The sequence below is a fragment of the Dendrobates tinctorius genome, unplaced genomic scaffold, assembly GCF_039654945.1.
Source record: "Dendrobates tinctorius isolate UK_male_01 unplaced genomic scaffold, ASM3965494v1 ptg000071l, whole genome shotgun sequence".
In the NCBI taxonomy this organism is placed as follows: domain Eukaryota; kingdom Metazoa; phylum Chordata; class Amphibia; order Anura; family Dendrobatidae; genus Dendrobates; species Dendrobates tinctorius.
The window spans coordinates 5,115,001-5,134,447 of record NW_027361739.1 but is presented as its reverse complement, the minus strand read 5'-3'; the positions used below and the strand labels follow the sequence as shown (position 1 = coordinate 5,134,447).

The 19,447-nt window shown below is 48.7% G+C and overlaps 1 protein-coding gene across 6 annotated transcripts in view; it reads left to right on the top strand.

Annotated features, from left to right (window-relative positions):
* NSF (N-ethylmaleimide sensitive factor, vesicle fusing ATPase) overlaps positions 1–19,447 on the top strand; it is a 135,204-nt gene that overhangs the window by 81,531 nt on the left and 34,226 nt on the right. For 5 of the 6 annotated variants that reach the window (XM_073582343.1, XM_073582346.1, XM_073582345.1 and 2 more), the window contains exons 9-11: positions 17,124–17,323; positions 17,661–17,826; positions 17,913–18,256. In XM_073582343.1, coding sequence (XP_073438444.1) covers positions 17,124–17,323; positions 17,661–17,826; positions 17,913–18,256 — 710 coding nt within the window. The remainder of the gene's footprint in view (positions 1–17,123; positions 17,324–17,660; positions 17,827–17,912; positions 18,257–19,447) is intronic. The other variant, XM_073582344.1, reaches the window with a different exon arrangement.

The window sequence follows — 19,447 nt, the reverse complement described above, 5'->3', positions numbered from 1 at the left end:
CTGCATCAGCCACGATCAATGTTGGCACCGACTATGGCCGTTTGATCCCATAGAAGCTGCTGTCAATAGTGCCTACAGCATCTAGATGGTTAAAAGAGTGTGGGGGGCTCCCTTTTTAATACCATAGTCATCCTGAGATCATGATTGTGTGGCCTGATGTTTGTCATGGCTATTCCTGGCCAAATAACGGCCTTAGTGTCTGCTGGCTATAGGGACCTGTTCTGAAGTTAGGACTATTTTAGGTGGTAAAAATAACATTTTGCTTTCCAGTCATGCCACATTGCATTAATTCCTGAAAAGAACCTGAAGGGTTAGTAAACTACCTGAGGCTATGTGCACACACAGCAGAATCACCTGCGGGTTTTTCCCCGCGGAACCGCAGGTAAAACCGCAGGTAAAGTGACCTGCGGTTTCAAACCTCTGCTATGTGAAAGGTGTGAAACCACAGCGGAATCCGCAGAAACAATTGACATTCTGCTGTTAATAAACCGCGCGGAAAAAACTGCAGCGTGAGCACTGCGGTTTTGAAAACCCATAGGGTTACATGGTACTGTACCATGTCTGCGGAGCTGCTGTGGTTCCACAGGGCCAAAACCACAGCGGAACCGCAGCGTGTACACATAGCCTAATAGCTGTTTTGAAAATGTTGAGGGGTGCTCTTTTTTGGGTTTTTTCCCAAAGTCACTTCAAAATTGAATAGGTCCCTAAAAAATAAAAAAAAAAGGTGGATGTCCACTTACCAGCTTGGGTGTGTTCTCCCCAATGTAGTCCAAAGCCTCTCACAGATCAGGGTGAAGCAGCCACAGCAATAACAGGCGAAGGAAAAAAAAGTTTGATCCCGCACAAAGGGGTAAAGTTGCTATATAAAAACTAGCTTTTATTTAAAGTTATTAAAATGATATAATTATTTTGAGTCAAGCACTAGCACACATAAGGCTGGAAGGAAAGATCAACGCGTTTTGACGTTCGTGTTGGTCATGATCGGACCTAATGACTGAGTAACACACTTGTATATCTGATTGGGTGTTACCTCCTGTACATTTGATTGGTTTTACAGTGATAGTGATTAGCATATATGTAAAAGTAACAAGATAATTCAATTAAACATATAAGACAGCAGCCAGGAAATCCCAAACTGGCAAATATATCTAATACTGTAAGATTAGATCATGGCTGGTACTCAAGTGTCCGACATAAATATCCAGTAAGATTCTCCGTCCAGCAGCTTACGTTTATAGTTGCCCCACCATAAGGTCTGTGTACTGTTTCTATGCCAGAGAATTTAAAACCGGTTAAATCTCCCTTCTGGACGTTGGCAAAATGTTTAGAGATGGCAGACACTGATATTGTAATAGGGTTAATTGCGTCGGATAGATGCCGTCTTGTACGTACTTTTTTCCCGTCTCCCATGACGGCACATATGAGAGAGGGGATCCACCCAGCCAGGACAGGAACCCTACTGAAGATAAAAGGGGCGGTACCTCTCCCTCGCTTCAGTTGGGTTTCCTGTCCTGACAGGGACCCGTATGCTGAAGACGGCGTCACACGTACCTGCCCCCTCTCCCGTGCCGGCGTGGAAGAACAGGCGGGGTCCTGGGCGCTGTGCGTCGGGAGGGGGAAGCGCCGTCCGTGGGTCCCCTGGGGGCTCAGCATCCGAGCAGACGTAGATGCAGCACGGCCTGGGGTCCTGGGGCTCTGCCGCGCTGCCCTCCCCCCTCTGCCGCATCTATCCAGTCCAGAAGGGGCGGCCGCTTCCGGGTCGCGCCCCTCTGACGTCGCACGCTGGGAAAGGGGCGTGCCCACGTGACATTGTGAGGCGGCGCCGGAATCCAAGATGGCGGCGCCCATCGCAAAAACGCCGGCCGGCAAAAGAAGATCCCGGCGGCGTGGCGGGGGGGGGGCTGTGGGGGTAACCGGAGGAGGCGGAGAGTGCAGTGGATCCCCCTTATAAGGGGGATGACCACAGAAGACGCACTCATGCCCAAAACTTCACAATGGAAGTGGGGCAAGAAGAGCAGCAGCAGCGACAGCAGCAGCAGCAAGAGCTCTCGCCAGATGCCAGGCTGAGCCGCCAGCATACCAGGAGCAGCCGCTCGTGTAGTGGGAGCGGCAGTCGTAAACGCGACCGGCATGACTCTGAGACGTCCAGAAGAAACGTCACGAGTGCATCTGAGGAGCCTCCGAGATCGGTACCCTTGATTGACAGCGGTGGTGAATGATCTACGTGAATCTCACCCTTATGGTAACGGGGTTCCATTTTTCTGTTTGATCACTAGGGGTCGAGGAAGTCTAGTGGCAAAACAAAGAGAATGCGCCCTATGCAGACAGACACCCGCTGGCAGATCAGTCGCAGAAAGATCTCTGCGCTGGCTGTATAAATAAAACCATACAGGATGAAACCACTGATTTGGTGACTAGCCTTAGGACTATAATACAAGAGGAGGTGAAAGGCAGCCCTCACAAAGACGGATAAAAGAAACCGCAAAAGGGATTCTGATTCAGAGGCCTCGCTAGTGCAGAAAGGTCATGAAAAATCCCTGTCCACCTCCTCTTCCTCTACCCAGTCCAAAGAATCCTCCTCGGACAGCGATATAGGGGGCCGTCCGTGTTTCCCAATAGAGGACGTGGAAAAGCTGGTCAATGCTGTCAGGTCTACAATGGGACTTAAGGAGGAAAAGACTCCTAAATCATTGGAGGATGTTATGTTTGGAGGACTGGAGGAAAGGAAAAAACCCACCTTCCCTGTAAACGATAAGATAAAGGTCTTAATTGACAGGGAATGGAAAAAACCTGAGAGGTCAAGGGGCTTACCTTCTACATCAAAAAGGAGGTACCCATTTGAGCAAAAAGATTCAGAAACTTGGGAAAAAATCCCAAAAATTGATGGTGCCGTGGCTAAAATCCTCAAAGGTATCTACCATTAGAGGACCCTGGCGTGCTGAAAGACCCGCTTGATAAAAAAGCAGATGGGTCCCTGAAACATATCTGGGAAGCATTGGCAGGTGGATTAAAACCGGCAATAGCTCGTACTTGTACCGCCCGTGCCCTCATGGTCTGGCTACAACAAATAGAGGACCAGATCAAGGATAGAGTTCCTAGGGACGAAATACTGTCTAATCTGACACTGGTACATGGAGCAGCAGCTTTCCTTGCTGATACCTCGGCAGATTCCGCGAGATTAACAGCTAGAGCGGCGAGCTTGTCAAATGCAGCAAGACGAGCCCTGTGGCTTAAAGGGTGTCCATGGGATTTGCCATCAAAACATAGACTATGTTCCATTCCATGTGATGGCCAATTCCACTTCGGGAAAAAACTAGAGGAAATTTTGGAACATGCGGGGGGGGGGATAGGGAGAAAGGCCTTTCCTCGATTTCCGGGAGAACCCAAAAAGCGGCCCTTTCGGAGGAGGAGATTTAACAGGGGTCATCCCCCGGGAGATATGAAAAATTGGGACTTTAAAGAAAGGAGAGGATCGGGCCATATGTTTAAGGGGCCCTCTACTTCCTCCAAAAAATCTCCCCAATGATATCAGGTCGGAGGTAGGGGGAAGGCTTTCTCCCTTACTTTCCGCCTGGGCAAATATCTTCCCCAGTACATGGGTCCTAAGCATAATCAAGGACGGTTTAAAAATAAAATTCACCCGTCCGCCCAGGCATACCTTTATAATGACACCCCGAAGGAAGGCCCAAGAGCAACAACTGGCCCTGGAGACGGAAGTCTTGGGACTAGTGCAAAAACAAGTCCTACAGGAAGTCCCAGTTCAAGAAGAAGGAAAAGTGTTTTTACTCCCCCCTCTTTTTAATACAAAAACCAGATGGCTTTTGGAGGACCATAGTCAATCTGATGAGACTCAATCAGTGGGTAGACAATTGCTCCTTCAAAATGGAGTCAATTAATACGGCCACAAAAATCCTTTTCCAGCACTGCCTCATGGCAGTGATAGACTTAAAAGATGCCTACTATCATATCCCAAGACATCGGGAGTATCAAAAGTACTTGAGACTACCGCTCTATGTCCAAGGTCAGGTCAAACACTACCAATACGCAGCCCTTCCGTTCGGCCTGTCTTCATCCCCCAGAGTTTTCACCAAGGTGATGGCCGAAGTAAGGTCATTTCTTCTCCCGGGACATAGTTATCGTTCCATACCTGGACGACTTTCTTGTCGTAGGGAGGTCGGAGACCCATTGCACACACCAAGTGAAGGAAGTGATATCAACTTTAATAGGGATGTTTACTATCCATCCTAGCTAGCCTAAGTCAAGATTAACACCAGTAAAGGTGCAATCCTTCCTAGGGTTAATATTGGACTCCGAGCGACAGCACTGCCTCCAACCAGAGAACAAAGTGACCAAGATAAGGGGCCTAGCTCGCACAGCAATACAAAGGCCAGCCATGATACTGAGGAACGCAATGGCCCTTTTAGGCTCGTTGACATCATGCATACCCGCGGTAGCGTGGGCACAGTACCACTTAAGACAACTGCAGTGGGAAGTTCTGTCAGTACAGAAACAATTGAAAGGGCGTTTAGAGGGCAAACTATGTCTCTCCATGGAGGTAAGAGATTCCCTACTCTGGTGGACTGTAGAAGAGCATCTAACAGCTGGTGTCCCGTGGCAGAAACCAGTCGAGGACAGCATTACAACCGACGCGAGTGTCACAGGGTGGGGAGCACACCTGAGATCCCACTCGATACAGGGAACCTGGTCCTTGCTAGAAAAGGATCACGGTTCAAATGTAAATGATCTATGGGCAGTAGAGAAAGCCGTGAAACATTTTCTCCCCTTGCTTCGGGGCTGCCACACTCGAGTCATGACAGACAATCATGCAGTGGTAGCTTACATCAACCACCAGGGGGGAACAAGATCTCGGGGCCTCATGGAAATATCAAATCTACTTTTCCAGTTAGGCCTCTTTCACACTTCAGTTTTTTGCATCAGTCAAAATCCGCCAAAAGGACGGATGCTGGATCCGTTTTAGAACTGATGCCACCCATCCGTTTTTTTGACGGATCCGCAAAATGAAGAATTTTAAAAATCGCAGTAGAGAGAGAGAGAGAGAGAGACAATTTTTTTTTGTCCGGCACCCAGAAAGAATTTCGTGTTAAATGAGTGTCTGGAGGATCCGCCCGAGAACAAAACGTTGCAAGCTCCGTTTTCAAATCTTTGAGGATGGTGACGGACAGCAACTTTTGGCGGATCCTGAAAAAAAAAAAACGGATGCAACGGATGGCAATCCGTCACAATCCGCCACTAATGGAAGTCAATGGGGAAAAAAACGGATCCTCAAAAGAAAATTGAGGATCCGTTTTTTTTCAAAACATGGCGGATTGTGACTGATTGCAAAAAACTGAAGTGTGAAAGAGGCCTTAGCAGAACAACATCTGTTGTCCATCACGGCACTGCATATAAGGGGTGTCGAATACACAAGCAGACTTCCTGAGTCGCAGGCACCTAAGACAGAGGGAATGGTCCCTAAACCCCCAGGTTTTCCAACAAATAGCGCAAGCTTGGGGCAAACCAGAAATAGACCTGTTTGCCACCTCACACAATAGAAAAGTCAGGAAGTTCTGCTCACTAAACCCAAAAGAATACCCCTTTGCAGTAGATGCCCTGCAAATACCCTGGAAATTCTCCCTGGCCTACGCGTTCCCCCCGATAACATTGATTCCGATAGTAGCCGGGAAATCAGGGAAGACCGAGCGAGACTAATTCTCAGCTCCATTTTTGCTGAGGAGGCCTTGATTCTTCCTTCTGAGACTCATGTCAGTGACAGATCCATGGGTTTTACCCGAGGTTCCAGACCTGCTTTCCCAGGGACCAGGGGTCCACTCTCAGATGAAGGGCTTCCATCTGGCAGCCTGAAATTGGAGAGGGCGCTACTGAGTCGCCTGGGATTCTCACCAGGGTTAAGGGGGTTTTACACATAGCGATATCGCTAGCAATATCGCTAAAACGTCACCGGTTTTGTAACGTTATAGCGATATTGCTAGTGATATCGCTATGTGTGATACTTACCTTCAACCGGCTCCCCCGCTGTCCATCGCTGATTGCACGAGATCGGGAGGCTCCATTTCTCGTCGTCAGCTTCCTGCTGGGCTTCCTGCTGTGACGACGAGCGACGCATGGAGGCGGGCGGGAGGACGTCAGGATCGCTGTGTGTGAATGGTGAGTATCGTGCGCTGCATCGCTGCTGCATCGCTGTGAGGTCTGCCTGTGTGACAGCTCACTAGCGATCATTTAGCGGTGCACCAGCGATCCTGACCGGGTCGGTTCGCTCGTCGGATCGCTGGTGCATCGCTAAATGTAAAAGGGCCTTTAGTCTCCACCCGCTTGAAGAGTAGGAAACCTATAACATCCAAAATCTACGGTAGAACGTGGAAAAAGTTCCTAGACTTCCTGGGGGAACCTTTTAGGGGCTGAAGCTCCAGTGGGACCTATCCTAGAACTCCTACAGTCGGGGCTGCAACTCGGGTTAGCCACCAACACCCTCAAAGTCCAAGTCTCAGCTCTGGGGGGCCTATATAACTGCAACCTAGCATCCAATAGGTGGGTGTCCCGGTTCATAAAGTCCTGTGGCAGGTCGAGGCCAGTCATAATCCCAAAGATACCACCCTGGGACCTGAATCTAGTCTTAGAGGCTTTAACCAAAGATCCCTTTGAACCATTACAAGAGTTGTCACCAAAACTACTCACACTTAAAACTGTATTACTGGTAGCCTTAACATCGGCCGTAGAGTGAGTGACCTACAAGCTCTATCTATATGCCCTCTATATACAGAGATCTTGGATGACCGAGTGGTTCTAAGACCAGACCCGGCCTACCTCCCCAAGGTGGTCCAAAAGTTTCATAGGACTCAAGGCGATCTCCTTGCCATCATTCTGTAATAATCCTAGAAACCCTGGGGAGCAAAAGTTCCATACATTGGATGTAAGGAGGGCTATATTACAATATACACTCACTGGCCACTTTATTAGGTACACCTGTCCAACTGTGTGTTAAGACTTAATTTCTAATCAGCCAATCACATGGCGGCAACTCAGTGCATTTAGGCATGTAGACATGGTCAAGACAATCTCCTGCAGTTCAAACCAAGCATCAGTATGGGGAAGAAAGGTGATTTGAGTGCCTTTGAACGTGGCATGATTGTTGGTGCCAGAAGGGCTGGTCTGAGTATTTCAGAAACTGCTGATCTACTGGGATTTTCACGCACAACCATCTCTAGGGTTTACAGAGAATGGTCCGAAAAAGAAAAAAAATCCAGTGAGCGGCAGTTCTGTGGCCGGAAATGCCTTGTTGAGGTCAGAGGAGAATGGGCATACTGGTTCGAGCTGATAGAAAGGCAACAGTGACTCAAATTGCCACCCGTTACAACCAAGGTAGGCAGAAGAGCATCTCTGAACGCACAGTGCGTCGAACTTTGAGGCAGATGGGCTACAGCAGCAGAAGACCACACTGGGTACCACTCCTCTCAGCTAAGAACAGGAAACTGAGGCTACAATTTGCACAAGCTCATCGAAATTGGACAGTAGAAGATTGGAAAAACGTTGCCTGGTCTGATGAGTCTCGATTTCTGCTGCGACATTCGGATGGTAGGGTCAGAATTTGGCGTAAACAACATGAAAGCATGGATCCATCCAGCCTTGTATCAACGGTTCAGGCTGGTGGTGGTGGTGTCATGGTGTGGGGAATTTTTTCTTGGCACTCTTTGGGCCCCTTGGTACCAATTGAGCATCGTTGCAACGCCACAGCCTACCTGAGTATTGTTGCTGACCATGTCCATCCCTTTATGACCACAATGTACCCAACATCTGATGGCTACTTTCAGCAGGATAATGCGCCATGTCATAAAGCTCGAATCATCTCAGATTGGTTTCTTGAACATGACAATGAGTTCACTGTACTCAAATGGCCTCCTCAGTCACCAGATCTCAATCCAATAGAGCATCTTTGGGATGTGGTGGAACGGGAGATTCGCATCAGGGATGTGCAGCCGACAAATCTGCGCCAACTGTGTGATGCCATCATGTCAATATGGTCCAAAATCTCTGAGGAATGCTTCCAGCACCTTGTTGAATCTCTGCCACGAAGAATTGAGGCAGTTCTGAAGGCAAAAGGGGGTCCAACCCGTTACTAGCATGGTGTACCTAATAAAGTGGCCAGTGAGTGTATGTCAATAACTAGTCAGGGGAGGAAAGATCAGTCCCTGTTTGTAGCTTTTCAGGGTAGTAGAAAAGGATACGGGGTAGCTAAGAGTACCATTGCCAGATGGATCAGGGAGGCCATTATATTATCCTACTCTGCGAATGGCGCTCCGGTTCCTGAAGGCATCAAGGCTCACTCCACCAGAGCCGTGGCTACCTCCTGGGCAGAGAAGGCTGAGGTATCGATTGAACAGATTTGTAAAGCCGCTACTTGGTCCTCACCTTCAACATTTTTTTAAGCACTACCGACTTTATCTATCTTCCTCTACTGACCTAACCTTTGGTAGAACGGTGCTGCAAGCGGTGATCCCTCCCCAAGGTCTTATTCTACAAAAGTCTCTCGTGTGCCGTCATGGGAGACGGGAAAACACCAAGGTTACTTACTGCTAGCCGGTTTTTCCGGAGCCCATGACGGCACCTGTATATTCCCCCCCTTATCACTCCTTTGGTGTGCGCTATAGTTTGGGTGCTTGTTTAGTTAATATAATGTGGTGAGAGTTTTACCATGTGTACTAACTCAGGGGGCCTCTCATGCTCTGTAAACCAACTGAAGCGAGGGAGAGGCTGGGCGGATCCCCTCTCTCATGTGTGCCGTCATGGGCTCCGGAAAAACCGGCTACCGGTAAGTAACCTTGGTGTTTTTACTCCGTGAGTTACATTATCCGCAATTAGCTGTAGGTCCAAAAACTGTATAGTAATTTTCTGGAAGGAATATGTAAATTTGAGGTTAAAGTTTTGAATGTATTTAACAAATTATTTTGCCGCCTCCTCTCCTGTGTGCCCCCCACACCAGGAGGAGGTCGGACCTACAACTAGTTGAAAAAATACATACCAGATATATAATTGTACTACTCAGTCATTAGGTCAGGTCATTACTAAGACGCATGTCAAAATGCGTTGATCTTTCCTTCCAGTCTTATCTGTGCTAGTGCTTGACACAGAATGAATAGATCATTTTAATAACTTTAAATAAAAGCTATTTTTTATATATATAGCAGCTTTAACCTTCGCTGGATCAAATCTTTTCTCCTTCGCCTCATTCGGGGACACAGATACTGTGGGTGTATGCTTCTGCCGCTAGGAGGCTGACACTAAGTGAGAAAAAATGGTTAGCTCCTCCTCCGTCGTATAAACCCTCGCCCCTATTGCGGGCGGAACTGTTTTTTGCTTAGTGTCCATGGAGGCACACACGTCTGGTTTTGCTCCAGACTTTTTTCTTTTTTTTTTTTTTTTTTTTTTCCATGAAGATGAGACAGGGGCGACAGACCCTATAGAAAGGGTCCGATCTCCCCAAACCATCAACGGGCGAGCACGTGTTGAGTATCATCTCCACGTATCCTCTCCCGCACCGTGTGACATATCTGGGGGCCGTTTTCCCCAGACCTTTTTTATTTTATTTTTACCGTCTATGAAGATGAGACAGGGGCAACGGCTCCTATTGAAACGGTCCGATTTCCCCAAACCATCAACGGGCGAGCACGTGCGAGTGTCCCTCCACGTATCCTCTCCCGCGACGTGGGACACAATGCCGGACTTAGCCCTGACTACCCCTAGGTATTGAAACCATGGGCTGTACAGAGGCACAAGACTAGTCCGTGCGGCCCCCACTGCTCCACCAATGCTTAGACTGCGGTGCTGCAAGGCGGCGGACGGTCCCTCTCCTCACCCCCTGAAGGGGTTAGATGGAGCTAGGGTGCCTGCACCGTCCTATTTTGTCAAGGCCCCCTCACATACCTGAGCTGGGAAGCTGAAGAGGATCGTCAGTGAGGAGAGGGCCTGGGAGGGCTCCTGCGGCAAAGATCCGGGGCTGGAGCCCTTAGCTGTCAGATGCCACTGGCCAGTGACTGCCGAGCGGGCGGAGAAGTCCGCGCCAGTAATTAGCGCCATTTTTTTTGTGGCGCCATGGAGGCCCCCCGTCCACCTCCGGGCCGCGCGTCACTTCCGGCGGCCCGCCCCCCAGGCCTGGGCGGCGGAGGATAAATTTAGCCCCCGGCTTCAGAGCGCTGCTAGGCCGCAGACCCGGAAATACCGCCCCTGGACCGGTCTATATGCTGGCAGTCCACCCCACGGCTGGTGACACGCGATTTTTGTGAGGAGGCGTCCAGGAACGGGGGGGGGGGGGCACAGGACTAGGGTAAGTGCTGCCCGGGAGACCACAGGGAAAACGAGGTGCTACCTCCTTCCCCCTATCCCCAGCAGCGGACAGATACAGCATGTCCGAAGAAGCAGCATGCATCTCTTGTCGGGCTGCGTTTCCGCGGGCGCAGACTAAGCGATTATGCAAAGCCGGCGACTCCAAATGCGCCCAGGAGCCCTCCCCTGCGACCGAACCCACAATACTGGTGTGGGCAGACCACAGAGGACAAGGCTTGGGATTCCCGCTGTACAGCGTCCGCAACCCGACGCCTAGCAGAACCTCAGTGTCCGTCCTCCCCTGCGACCGCGACCAGTGTGTCAAGCCCCCCAGAGTGGGTCCTATCACTGTCACAGTTCATGCAATTGAGTCCCTTCAGGCCTCAGATGGGGGCAGGGACAGTGGCTTGCCGGCCTTAGAGGGGACCTCTACCTCACAAGAGCCCCTCGCCTGCAGGGGCCACTCTCACTCCAGGCAGACCCGAGGGAAACGAATCCACACGGTGTCGCCTAGTCCATCCGGTGCCTTGGCATCCGTAAGTTCTGCTTCTCGCTCCCCATCACCAGTGGTTGAAAGCGAGCAGACCTCAGAATGCGACTCAGACGCGCCCCTTGACCTGGATATTCCAGCGTCACGCAGCGGCTACGGGGCATGAAATGGCATTTAAGCAAGTGAAGCGCCCGCACAGAATTTTTTCCTCTCACCCGGAGTTTGAGGACATAGTGCAGCGGCACAGATAACGTCCAGACAGGTGTTTCTCCGGTCAAAAGGTACTCGAAACAAGGTATCCGTTTGCTCCGGACCTCTGTAAAAAATGGATGGAATCCCGTTGGGGATCCTCCGGTTTCGCGCCTAGCCACTAAGACCCTGCTATCCGTCCCTAGTGTTTCCTCAATTAAGGATCCCACGGATCGCCTTATAGAGAGCTTATCTCCCTCAGTATATGAGGCGTCATGGTCAGCGCTCGCTCCCTCATTCGTAGCAACTTGGGTAGCCAAGGCTATGATATCATGGTCAGAAACCTTAAACAAGGTCGCACAGGAGCAGGATCTACTTGCAGAGATTTCGGAGGTTGCAGGTCAGATGGCAATGGCTGGAGACTATGTAATCAATGCGTGTTTGGATGCGGACAATTGCTCGGCACTTGCTGCCTCTAATGCAGTTTCTATCAGAAGATCCCTATGGTTAAGGACATGGCGAGCTGATTCTACGTCTAAGAAGTCCTTGACTTGCCTGCCTTATCAGTGCGGCCACCTATTTGGGGAGAAGTTGGATCAACTTATCTCCGACTCCACACGAGGAAAGAGCGGGTTTCTCCCTCAACAAAAGGTCACTTCTTCGTCAACCGTTTTCAGGCACGTTTTCGGGCCTTTCGCAACCCCGGGAGGACTACAGCGGCCAATTCCGCCGCCTCAGGCCGCCCTAACCAGGATAAGGAGCGCCAGGTCTCATATAGAGCTAACCCATTGGGGAGAATGCATACTCTGCAGCCCAGATCGAGGGGATCCAGATCCCAAAGATCGTCGGCCAAATGACTCGAGGCCTTTACCAGACGACACCGGCAAGGTGGGCGGCCGCCTACTCTGGTTTCACTACGTCTGGGTCAATGTCGCTCACGACGCATGGGGAAAGGAATTGGTGACCTCGGGTTACAGAGTAGAATTTGTCAGATATCCTCCAAGATGTTTTTTTCTTCCCGGCTTCCCAGGGTGGATACCCAGGCAAGGGCTCTATTGGGAGCCATCAAATTGCTCCAGCACAACGGAGTCATTGTTCCAGTGCCGGAACACGAAAGAGCTCAGGGGTTCTATTCTAACCTTTTTGCGGTTCCCGAAAAGGACGGGTCTGTCAGGCCTGTTTTGGACCTTAAGCTTCTGAACAAATTCATCAGGATCAGACATTTCCGGATGGAGTCTCTCCGTTCAGTCATATCGGCCATGGAGCAGTGAGAATACTTGGCCGCAATAGACATCTAGGACGCATATCTGCATATTCCCATTTTCCTTCTCATCAGAGGTTTCTACGCTTCACCATCGGTGATCAACATTTTCAGTTCGTAGCGCTACCCTTCTGGCTAGCCACGGCTCCCAGAGTGTTCACAAAGGTTATGGAAGTTGTCATGGCCACACTGCATTCTCGAGGCATAGTCGTCTTGCCTTATCTGGACGACCTCTTGGTCAAGGGCCCGTCAATATGGGCATGCGAGGAAAAGGTCAACATCGCGCTAGATACTCTTGCCCGCTTAGGATGGTTGGCAATGCAAAGTAGTCATCCCTTGTGCCAGCTCAGAGGATCTCCTTCCTAGGAATGATCTTCGACACTTGCCGAGGGTTGGTAATTCTCCCTCAGGAAAAGGCGCTAGCTCTCCGGCAGGGAGTCCGGACACTTCGCCAACCAGTCCCTCATACCATCCGATCCGGGATGAGGATTCTAGGGAAAATGGTGGCAGCAATGGAAGCGGTACCTGTCGCCCAGTTCCACCTTCGCCCCCTGCAGCACGCCCTCTTGTCTGACTGGGACAAGAATCCTTTCACGCTCGATCGGCGGTGCCGACTGTCCTCTCAAGTCAGGCAGTCGCTCGGATGGTGGATAACCAGTTCCTCTCTGGACCAGGGGAAACCTTTCCCCCCAGATCATTGGCTGGTAATGACAACCGACGCCAGTCTCCTCCGGTGGGAGAGCGGTGTTTCGCCACCACACAGCCCAGGAACGGTGGTCGCCACAGGAGGCACGCCTCCCGATCAACTTATTGGAGATACGAGCAATTCGGCTGGCTCTGCAGAAGTTTCTTCACTTTCTAGCAGGCCGCCCCGTCTGGATTCAATCGGACAACGCCACGGCGGTGACTTACATAAATCATCAAGGGGGCACCCGCAGCAGAGCAACCATGCGCGAGGTGGAGCTTGTTCTTCAGTGGGCCAAAGCAAACCACTCGGTGATTTCGGCTATTCACATTCCGGGGCGTGGAAAATTGGGCGGCAGACTTTCTCAGCCGGCAGGGTCTTGCATCCGGAGAGTGGTCTCTACATCCCGAAGTTTTTCAGCAGATTTGTCAACTGTGGGAAGCTCCGGATATGGACCTGATGGCTTCCAGAGTGAATGCCAAGGTGCCCACATATGTCGCTCAGGCCAGGGACCCGCAGGCATTCGCGGTGGACGCGTGGGTTTTGCCAAGGAACCAGTTTCGCCTCCCATATTTATTTTCCCCCACTGCCACTACTTCCGAGAGTCATCAAAAAGATCAAGACGGAAGGGGTGCCAGCGATCCTGCTGGCCCCGTCGAGCGTGGGACACAGATCTAATGCAGCTGCTCGCCGACGTTCCTTGGCGCCTGCCAGAGCGCCCAGATCTACTGTCTCAAGGGCCGATTTGCCACCCGAACTCAGGGACCCTGTGTTTGACGGCATGGCGGTTGAATCTTGGATTCTATCCCAGGCAGGGTTTGGGAGCGAGGTGGTCGCTACAATGATTAGCGCCCAGAAGCCTGCTTCAGCACGAATTTACCACCACACCTGGAAGGTGTTCTATGCTTGGTGTCGACGCCGCGGTGATTCGCCGCTGGGATTCTCGATCCCCAACATCTTGGCTCTTCTCCAGTCGGGCTTAGAGAGCCCGGATAGCTCAGTTGGTAGAGCATTAGACTCGGGCTTTGCCCCAGGTTCCCTCAGGAGACAAATATTGGCCTTATCCGTCCTGTTCCAGCGCAGAATCGCTACCAATTTGCAGGTGAAGACTTTTCATTCAGGGAGTCTCCCACATGGTACCTCCCTATAGGGTGCCTATGGACGCCTGGGACCTTAACATGGTCCTAAGTGTTCTGCAGGAAGCTCCATTTGAACCGCTTCAGGATATCTCTTTGAGGTACCTTTCCTGGAAAGTGGTGTTCCTAGTGGCCATCACTTCCATCAGGTGGGCTTCAGAGCTGGCGGCCCTATCCTGCCGAGCTCCGTTTCTCACTTTCCATGAGGATAAGTGGTCCTCAGATCAGCCCCTCCTTTTCTGCCGAAAGTCGTGTACTCTTTTCACATTAATGAAGATGTTGTTTTGCCTTCATTTTGTCCAGCACCGGTGCGCCATGTGGAAAAGGCTCTTCACACGTTAGACCTGGTAAGAGCCCTCCGGAGGTACGTGTCGCGGACGGCACCCTTTCGTCAGGAAGGGACTCGCTGCCTCAAAATCGACCATAGCCAGATGGATTCACTGGACGATTCAGGAGTCCTACCGCATTAGAGGCACGCCGATTCCAGCAGGGATCGGAGCGCACTCTACCCGGGCAGTGGGCGCCTTTTGGGCGCTTCGGCACCAGGCTTCGACGGAACAGGTTTGCAAGGCAGCAACCTGGTCCAGCCTGCACACATTTGCCAAACATTATAATATCCATGCTCAGGCCTCGGCGGATGCGAGCCTGGGTAGAAGGATTCTCCAAGCGGCGGTGGCGTACCTTTTAAACAAGAGGTGCATGTAGCTTGGATCGGTGAGTCAATATCCCACCCAGGGACAGCTTTAGGACGTCCCACAGTATCTGTGTCCCCCAATGAGGCGAAGGAGCAACGTGGATTTTTGTGATAACTCACCATAAAATCCTTTTCTCCGAGACGCTCATTGGGGGGACACAGCACCCACCCTATTAGCCAATTGGCTCTGTTTCTGTTTAGTTAATACGCATTTATTTATGTGATATAAGGGTGGTCTTTTTCTGGACATGTTGTACCTGTATTAAGGCTGATTTTGTTGTCCTCCTACTGCTTTGGCACCAAAATGAGTTCTGCCCGCAATAGGGGCGAGGGTGTATACGACGGAGGAGGAGCTAACCTCTTTTTTTTCACTTAGTGTCAGCCTCCTAGCGGCAGAAGCATACACCCACAGTATCTGTGTCCCCCAATGAGCGTCTCCCAGAAAAGGATTTTACGGTGAGTTAATCACAAAAATCCATGTTTTTCCCTTGCTTCCTAAAAAAAAAAATAAGTTTTGTAAATTTCCTTGAAAAAATGAAAAATTACTTGAACGTTTTTAAACCTTTATCATCCTAACAAAATAAAAGAACACGTTACAAATGTTGCTGATGTAAAGCAGACATGAGTTATTAACTGTTTTGTGTGGGGTGACTGGATTAAAGGTATAATAATTCAAAGTTTGAAAATGGTTAATTTTTAGAAAAGTTTGTCAAATTTCAAATATTTTTATAAATAAATGCAAATCTTCTCAACCTAAAGTTACTATGATCATAAAATATAATGTGTCACGAAACAACAGTCTCAAAATCCAAGGTATGTTGAAACATTCCAGAGTTGTTGCACGTAAAGTGACACATCAGATTTGAAAAATTTGGTCCGGTCACTAAGGGGTTGTTCTTTATTATCCAGGAGAAATGATAGATGAATGGCATAATGTAGGGCATGCAGTAAAATGGCCATGTCAGGAGAGCGCAGTAATCGTCTTTGCCAGGACAATATAAGCTTTTGAACTGGTTAGGGGCAGTATACATTGCCATGCCATCCTGCTGGCAGTCCGGTGCTGTGCCCAGCAGCTCACACTTGGTTAATTAAGTCTATTTTGCAAGTGGCCTGGGCTCCGCCGCACCTGCTGTTTCTAATACTGAACTCAAGAGAAGTTTATAAAGTCGTAAATGTCAGAACTTTTCCAGTAAAAGCTGCTCCTTCCATCTTCCCCGCTCTTCTGTCACCTCTGCGTGCCTTGTCTTGTAGACCTTATCTCCCTATAACTGTGTGTTTCTTGCACATTCTCACCTGCATCCCAGGGAAAGGTCATATTGTTATGGGATTAGGCCGGGATGACAGGTGCCCTCTTCTACCCAAACATGGCTGTCATCACTGGCAGGTAATAGACTGGAAGGCAGCGGCTGGAATCTGCTGATACTGCGGACATCAGGGTGGATCATCCCTCCAAATTTACACATCAGATATTACTTTTAGGCCAAGGAGTAAAGAAGATGAACGGGAATGGATATATTATTATTACCATCTCCTATACCTCCATATGCAGGAGTGTCAGACTCGTACATATCTGCTAGTGTAGACTAGGTGCAGGTGCAGTAATAGCCGCTGGTATCTGTGCCTAAGGGTCAATTTACACTGCACGGTAAAGGGAACGACCCTTTCTGTGAACGCTCGTATCATAATTATTTTGCAGTCTTAACAGACTGCTGATCTCCCAACAATTTAGCCAAACGCTCAATTGTCAGGTGAATTGATCTTTTATGCTGCATTAAAAATCATCATTCTCGGCAGCATATTGTAGTATGTAAGCAGGAGTCGCGCTGTCGAGAACAACGGCTGCCTGCGCGCACTGAGCAAAAAATTAGAGGGTTCAGTGTGCATCGTTCAGTGTGGTCTGCCTGTGTATACAGGTATATTGAGCAAATGCCATCTAGGAAAGAGCAGCTGATTAGCTGTTGTTTAGTGCCCCCCCGGTCAGCCGTTGTAAACAGGCCTCAACCCTAAGCTCAATGCTTACAAATGGAAATGAAAGAAGGTCATTGGTGACCTAAATTAATTAATGTTAAATCACCAGAGGGAGATGTGGAAAGTAATCCGATCGATAATTCTAAAGGAAATAATACAGTTTCATGTAATTGCTTTGTTTTAGAATTCCTCATCTGCAGAGCTCACTGCAGCCCTTGCTGATTCACTGTCTGCTCACAGCTTGTTTTGCATACTGGGAAATGTTGGCATGTTCAGCAAAGAGGAATGCACTTTCTATATAAAATGCCAGTTTGCATTGTGCTGAAGGACTGTACCGTAATCTAACCTCTCGTCTCAACTTGCAGGGTGCAAGCATGTGAAAGGTATTCTTCTTTTTGGTCCCCCTGGATGTGGTAAGACTCTTATGGCAAGGCAAATCGGTAAGATGCTGAATGCCCGAGAACCCAAAGTCGTCAATGGACCTGAAATCCTAAACAAGTATGTTGGAGAGTCTGAGGCCAACATCCGAAAGCTGTTTGCGGATGCAGAAGAGGAACAAAGGAGGGTGAGTAAATGAGTCTGCCTCAGTACATCTATAATAATAAAAATCATTAATCTTCTAATCCTGCAGTCTTATTCCCTTCCTTTATGCTAACGTACATTGGTAGATTAGTAAGGAACAATATGAATGCAGGATCAGACTACACAGGGTTTGTTTGTAGCCTCTTGCCATGGAGACACATGGATCTGCATAAAAACTGGAGACTACAAATGGGAAAATCTTTTATTCTTTATATATAATGCATAAATGGTTGAATTGGATGACTTTCTTTTAAGAGGGATATCATTCCCTGTTCTATCTATGCTCATGACCCACTCCGGCCATCTTTTTGCATCTCCAGCTTGGAGCCAACAGTGGGCTTCACATCATCATCTTTGATGAAATAGATGCCATTTGTAAGCAGAGAGGAAGCATGGCAGGAAGCACAGGCGTCCATGACACCGTGGTGAACCAACTGCTTTCCAAGATAGATGGTGTGGAGCAACTCAATAACATCCTGGTCATAGGTGAGGTGGACTGGGAAACGGAGTCATTCACACTCCCGATGTGAGTAGGAGTTGATCCTAACCTTTTCTTAACGTCTTATGTCAAGGTATGACCAACAGGCCAGATCTGATTGATGAGGCTCTTTTGAGACCTGGGAGGCTGGAAGTGAAGATGGAGATAGGTGAGTGTGAGATACACATACATATAATTTTACTTGCTTTGCTTCCTTTCAAGCGTCTTACTCATCTCCTAAATAATGTAGGTTTGCCTGATGAAAAAGGTCGTGTCCAAATCCTGCATATCCACACTGCCCGGATGAGGGAGCACAGTCTCCTGGCTGTGGATGTAGAAATACCAGAATTGGCTCAGGAGACCAAAAACTTCAGTGGAGCAGAGCTTGAGGGGCTTGTGAGGGCAGCGCAGTCCACCGCCATGAACCGACACATCAAGGTAAGTGCTAGCAAAGTAGGGCCAAAATGTGACCTGATCTCATACATCATTGCAAAGCTCCAAAGACTTCTGGGCTATGTTTTATAAAGTTGCCAGCAGCTGAGGTGTTCTGTGATGTTCTGCAGCAGCCAAGCCCCACTGGTGAATAATACACATTGGAGCCAATAATGACATCCTGCTTCTGTAGGGAGAGATGAGTTACACCTATCTCTGAGTAATCAACAGATTCTGACAGCAGATTTTTATATTTCTATGGATATTCTACCACCCCAGGACACTGAACTCTGAACCCTATGCACAGTAGATAAACTATGGCCAAAACCACCGACTTCGGCAGGATCGGCCAACCATGCTAAGTGTTCAGTGGTCTATTGACTGTCCCTTGATAGATTATTTTGGGGACCTAAGGATCAGGCGGTTGCCCTTAACTTGCCCAATCCTTTTCTTCAGCAGGAAAACAAATTGCTATTATTGTTATTATTATGAATAATAAAAATATTAACCCCCTAGTGACAGAGCCAATTTGGTACTTAATGACCAAGCCAATTTTTACAATTTTGACGACTTTATGAGGTCATAGCTCTGGAACTCTTCAACGTATCCCACTGATTCGGAGATTGTATTTTCGTGACATATTGTGCTTCATGTTAGTGGTAAAATATCTTCGATATAACTTGCGTTTATTTATGAAAAAAGCGGAGATTTGGCAAAAATTCTGCAATTTTCAAACTTAATGTTTGTACACTTAATCAAAGAGTGATGTCCCACAAAATAGTTAATAAATAACATTTCCAACATGTCTACTTTACATCACCACAATTTTGGAAACTTTTTTTTTTTTTGTTAGGACGTTATAAGGGTTAAAAGTTGACCAACGATTTCTCATTTTTCCAACAATTTACAAAACCGTTTTTTTTTAGGGACCACCTCACATTTGAAGTGAGTTTGCAGTCAATACAACAGAAAATACCCAAAAGTGACACCATTCAAGAAGTTTATTTTAACCCTTCAGGTGCTTCACGAGAACTAAAGCAATGTGGAAGGAAAAAATGAACGTTTTACTTTTTTCACAAAAAGTTTACTTTGGAACCATTTCTTTTTAATTTTCACAAGTGTATCAGGAGAAAATGGACCACAAAATGTGTTTTGCAGTTTCTCATGAGTACGCCAATACCCCTTATGTGGGGAAAA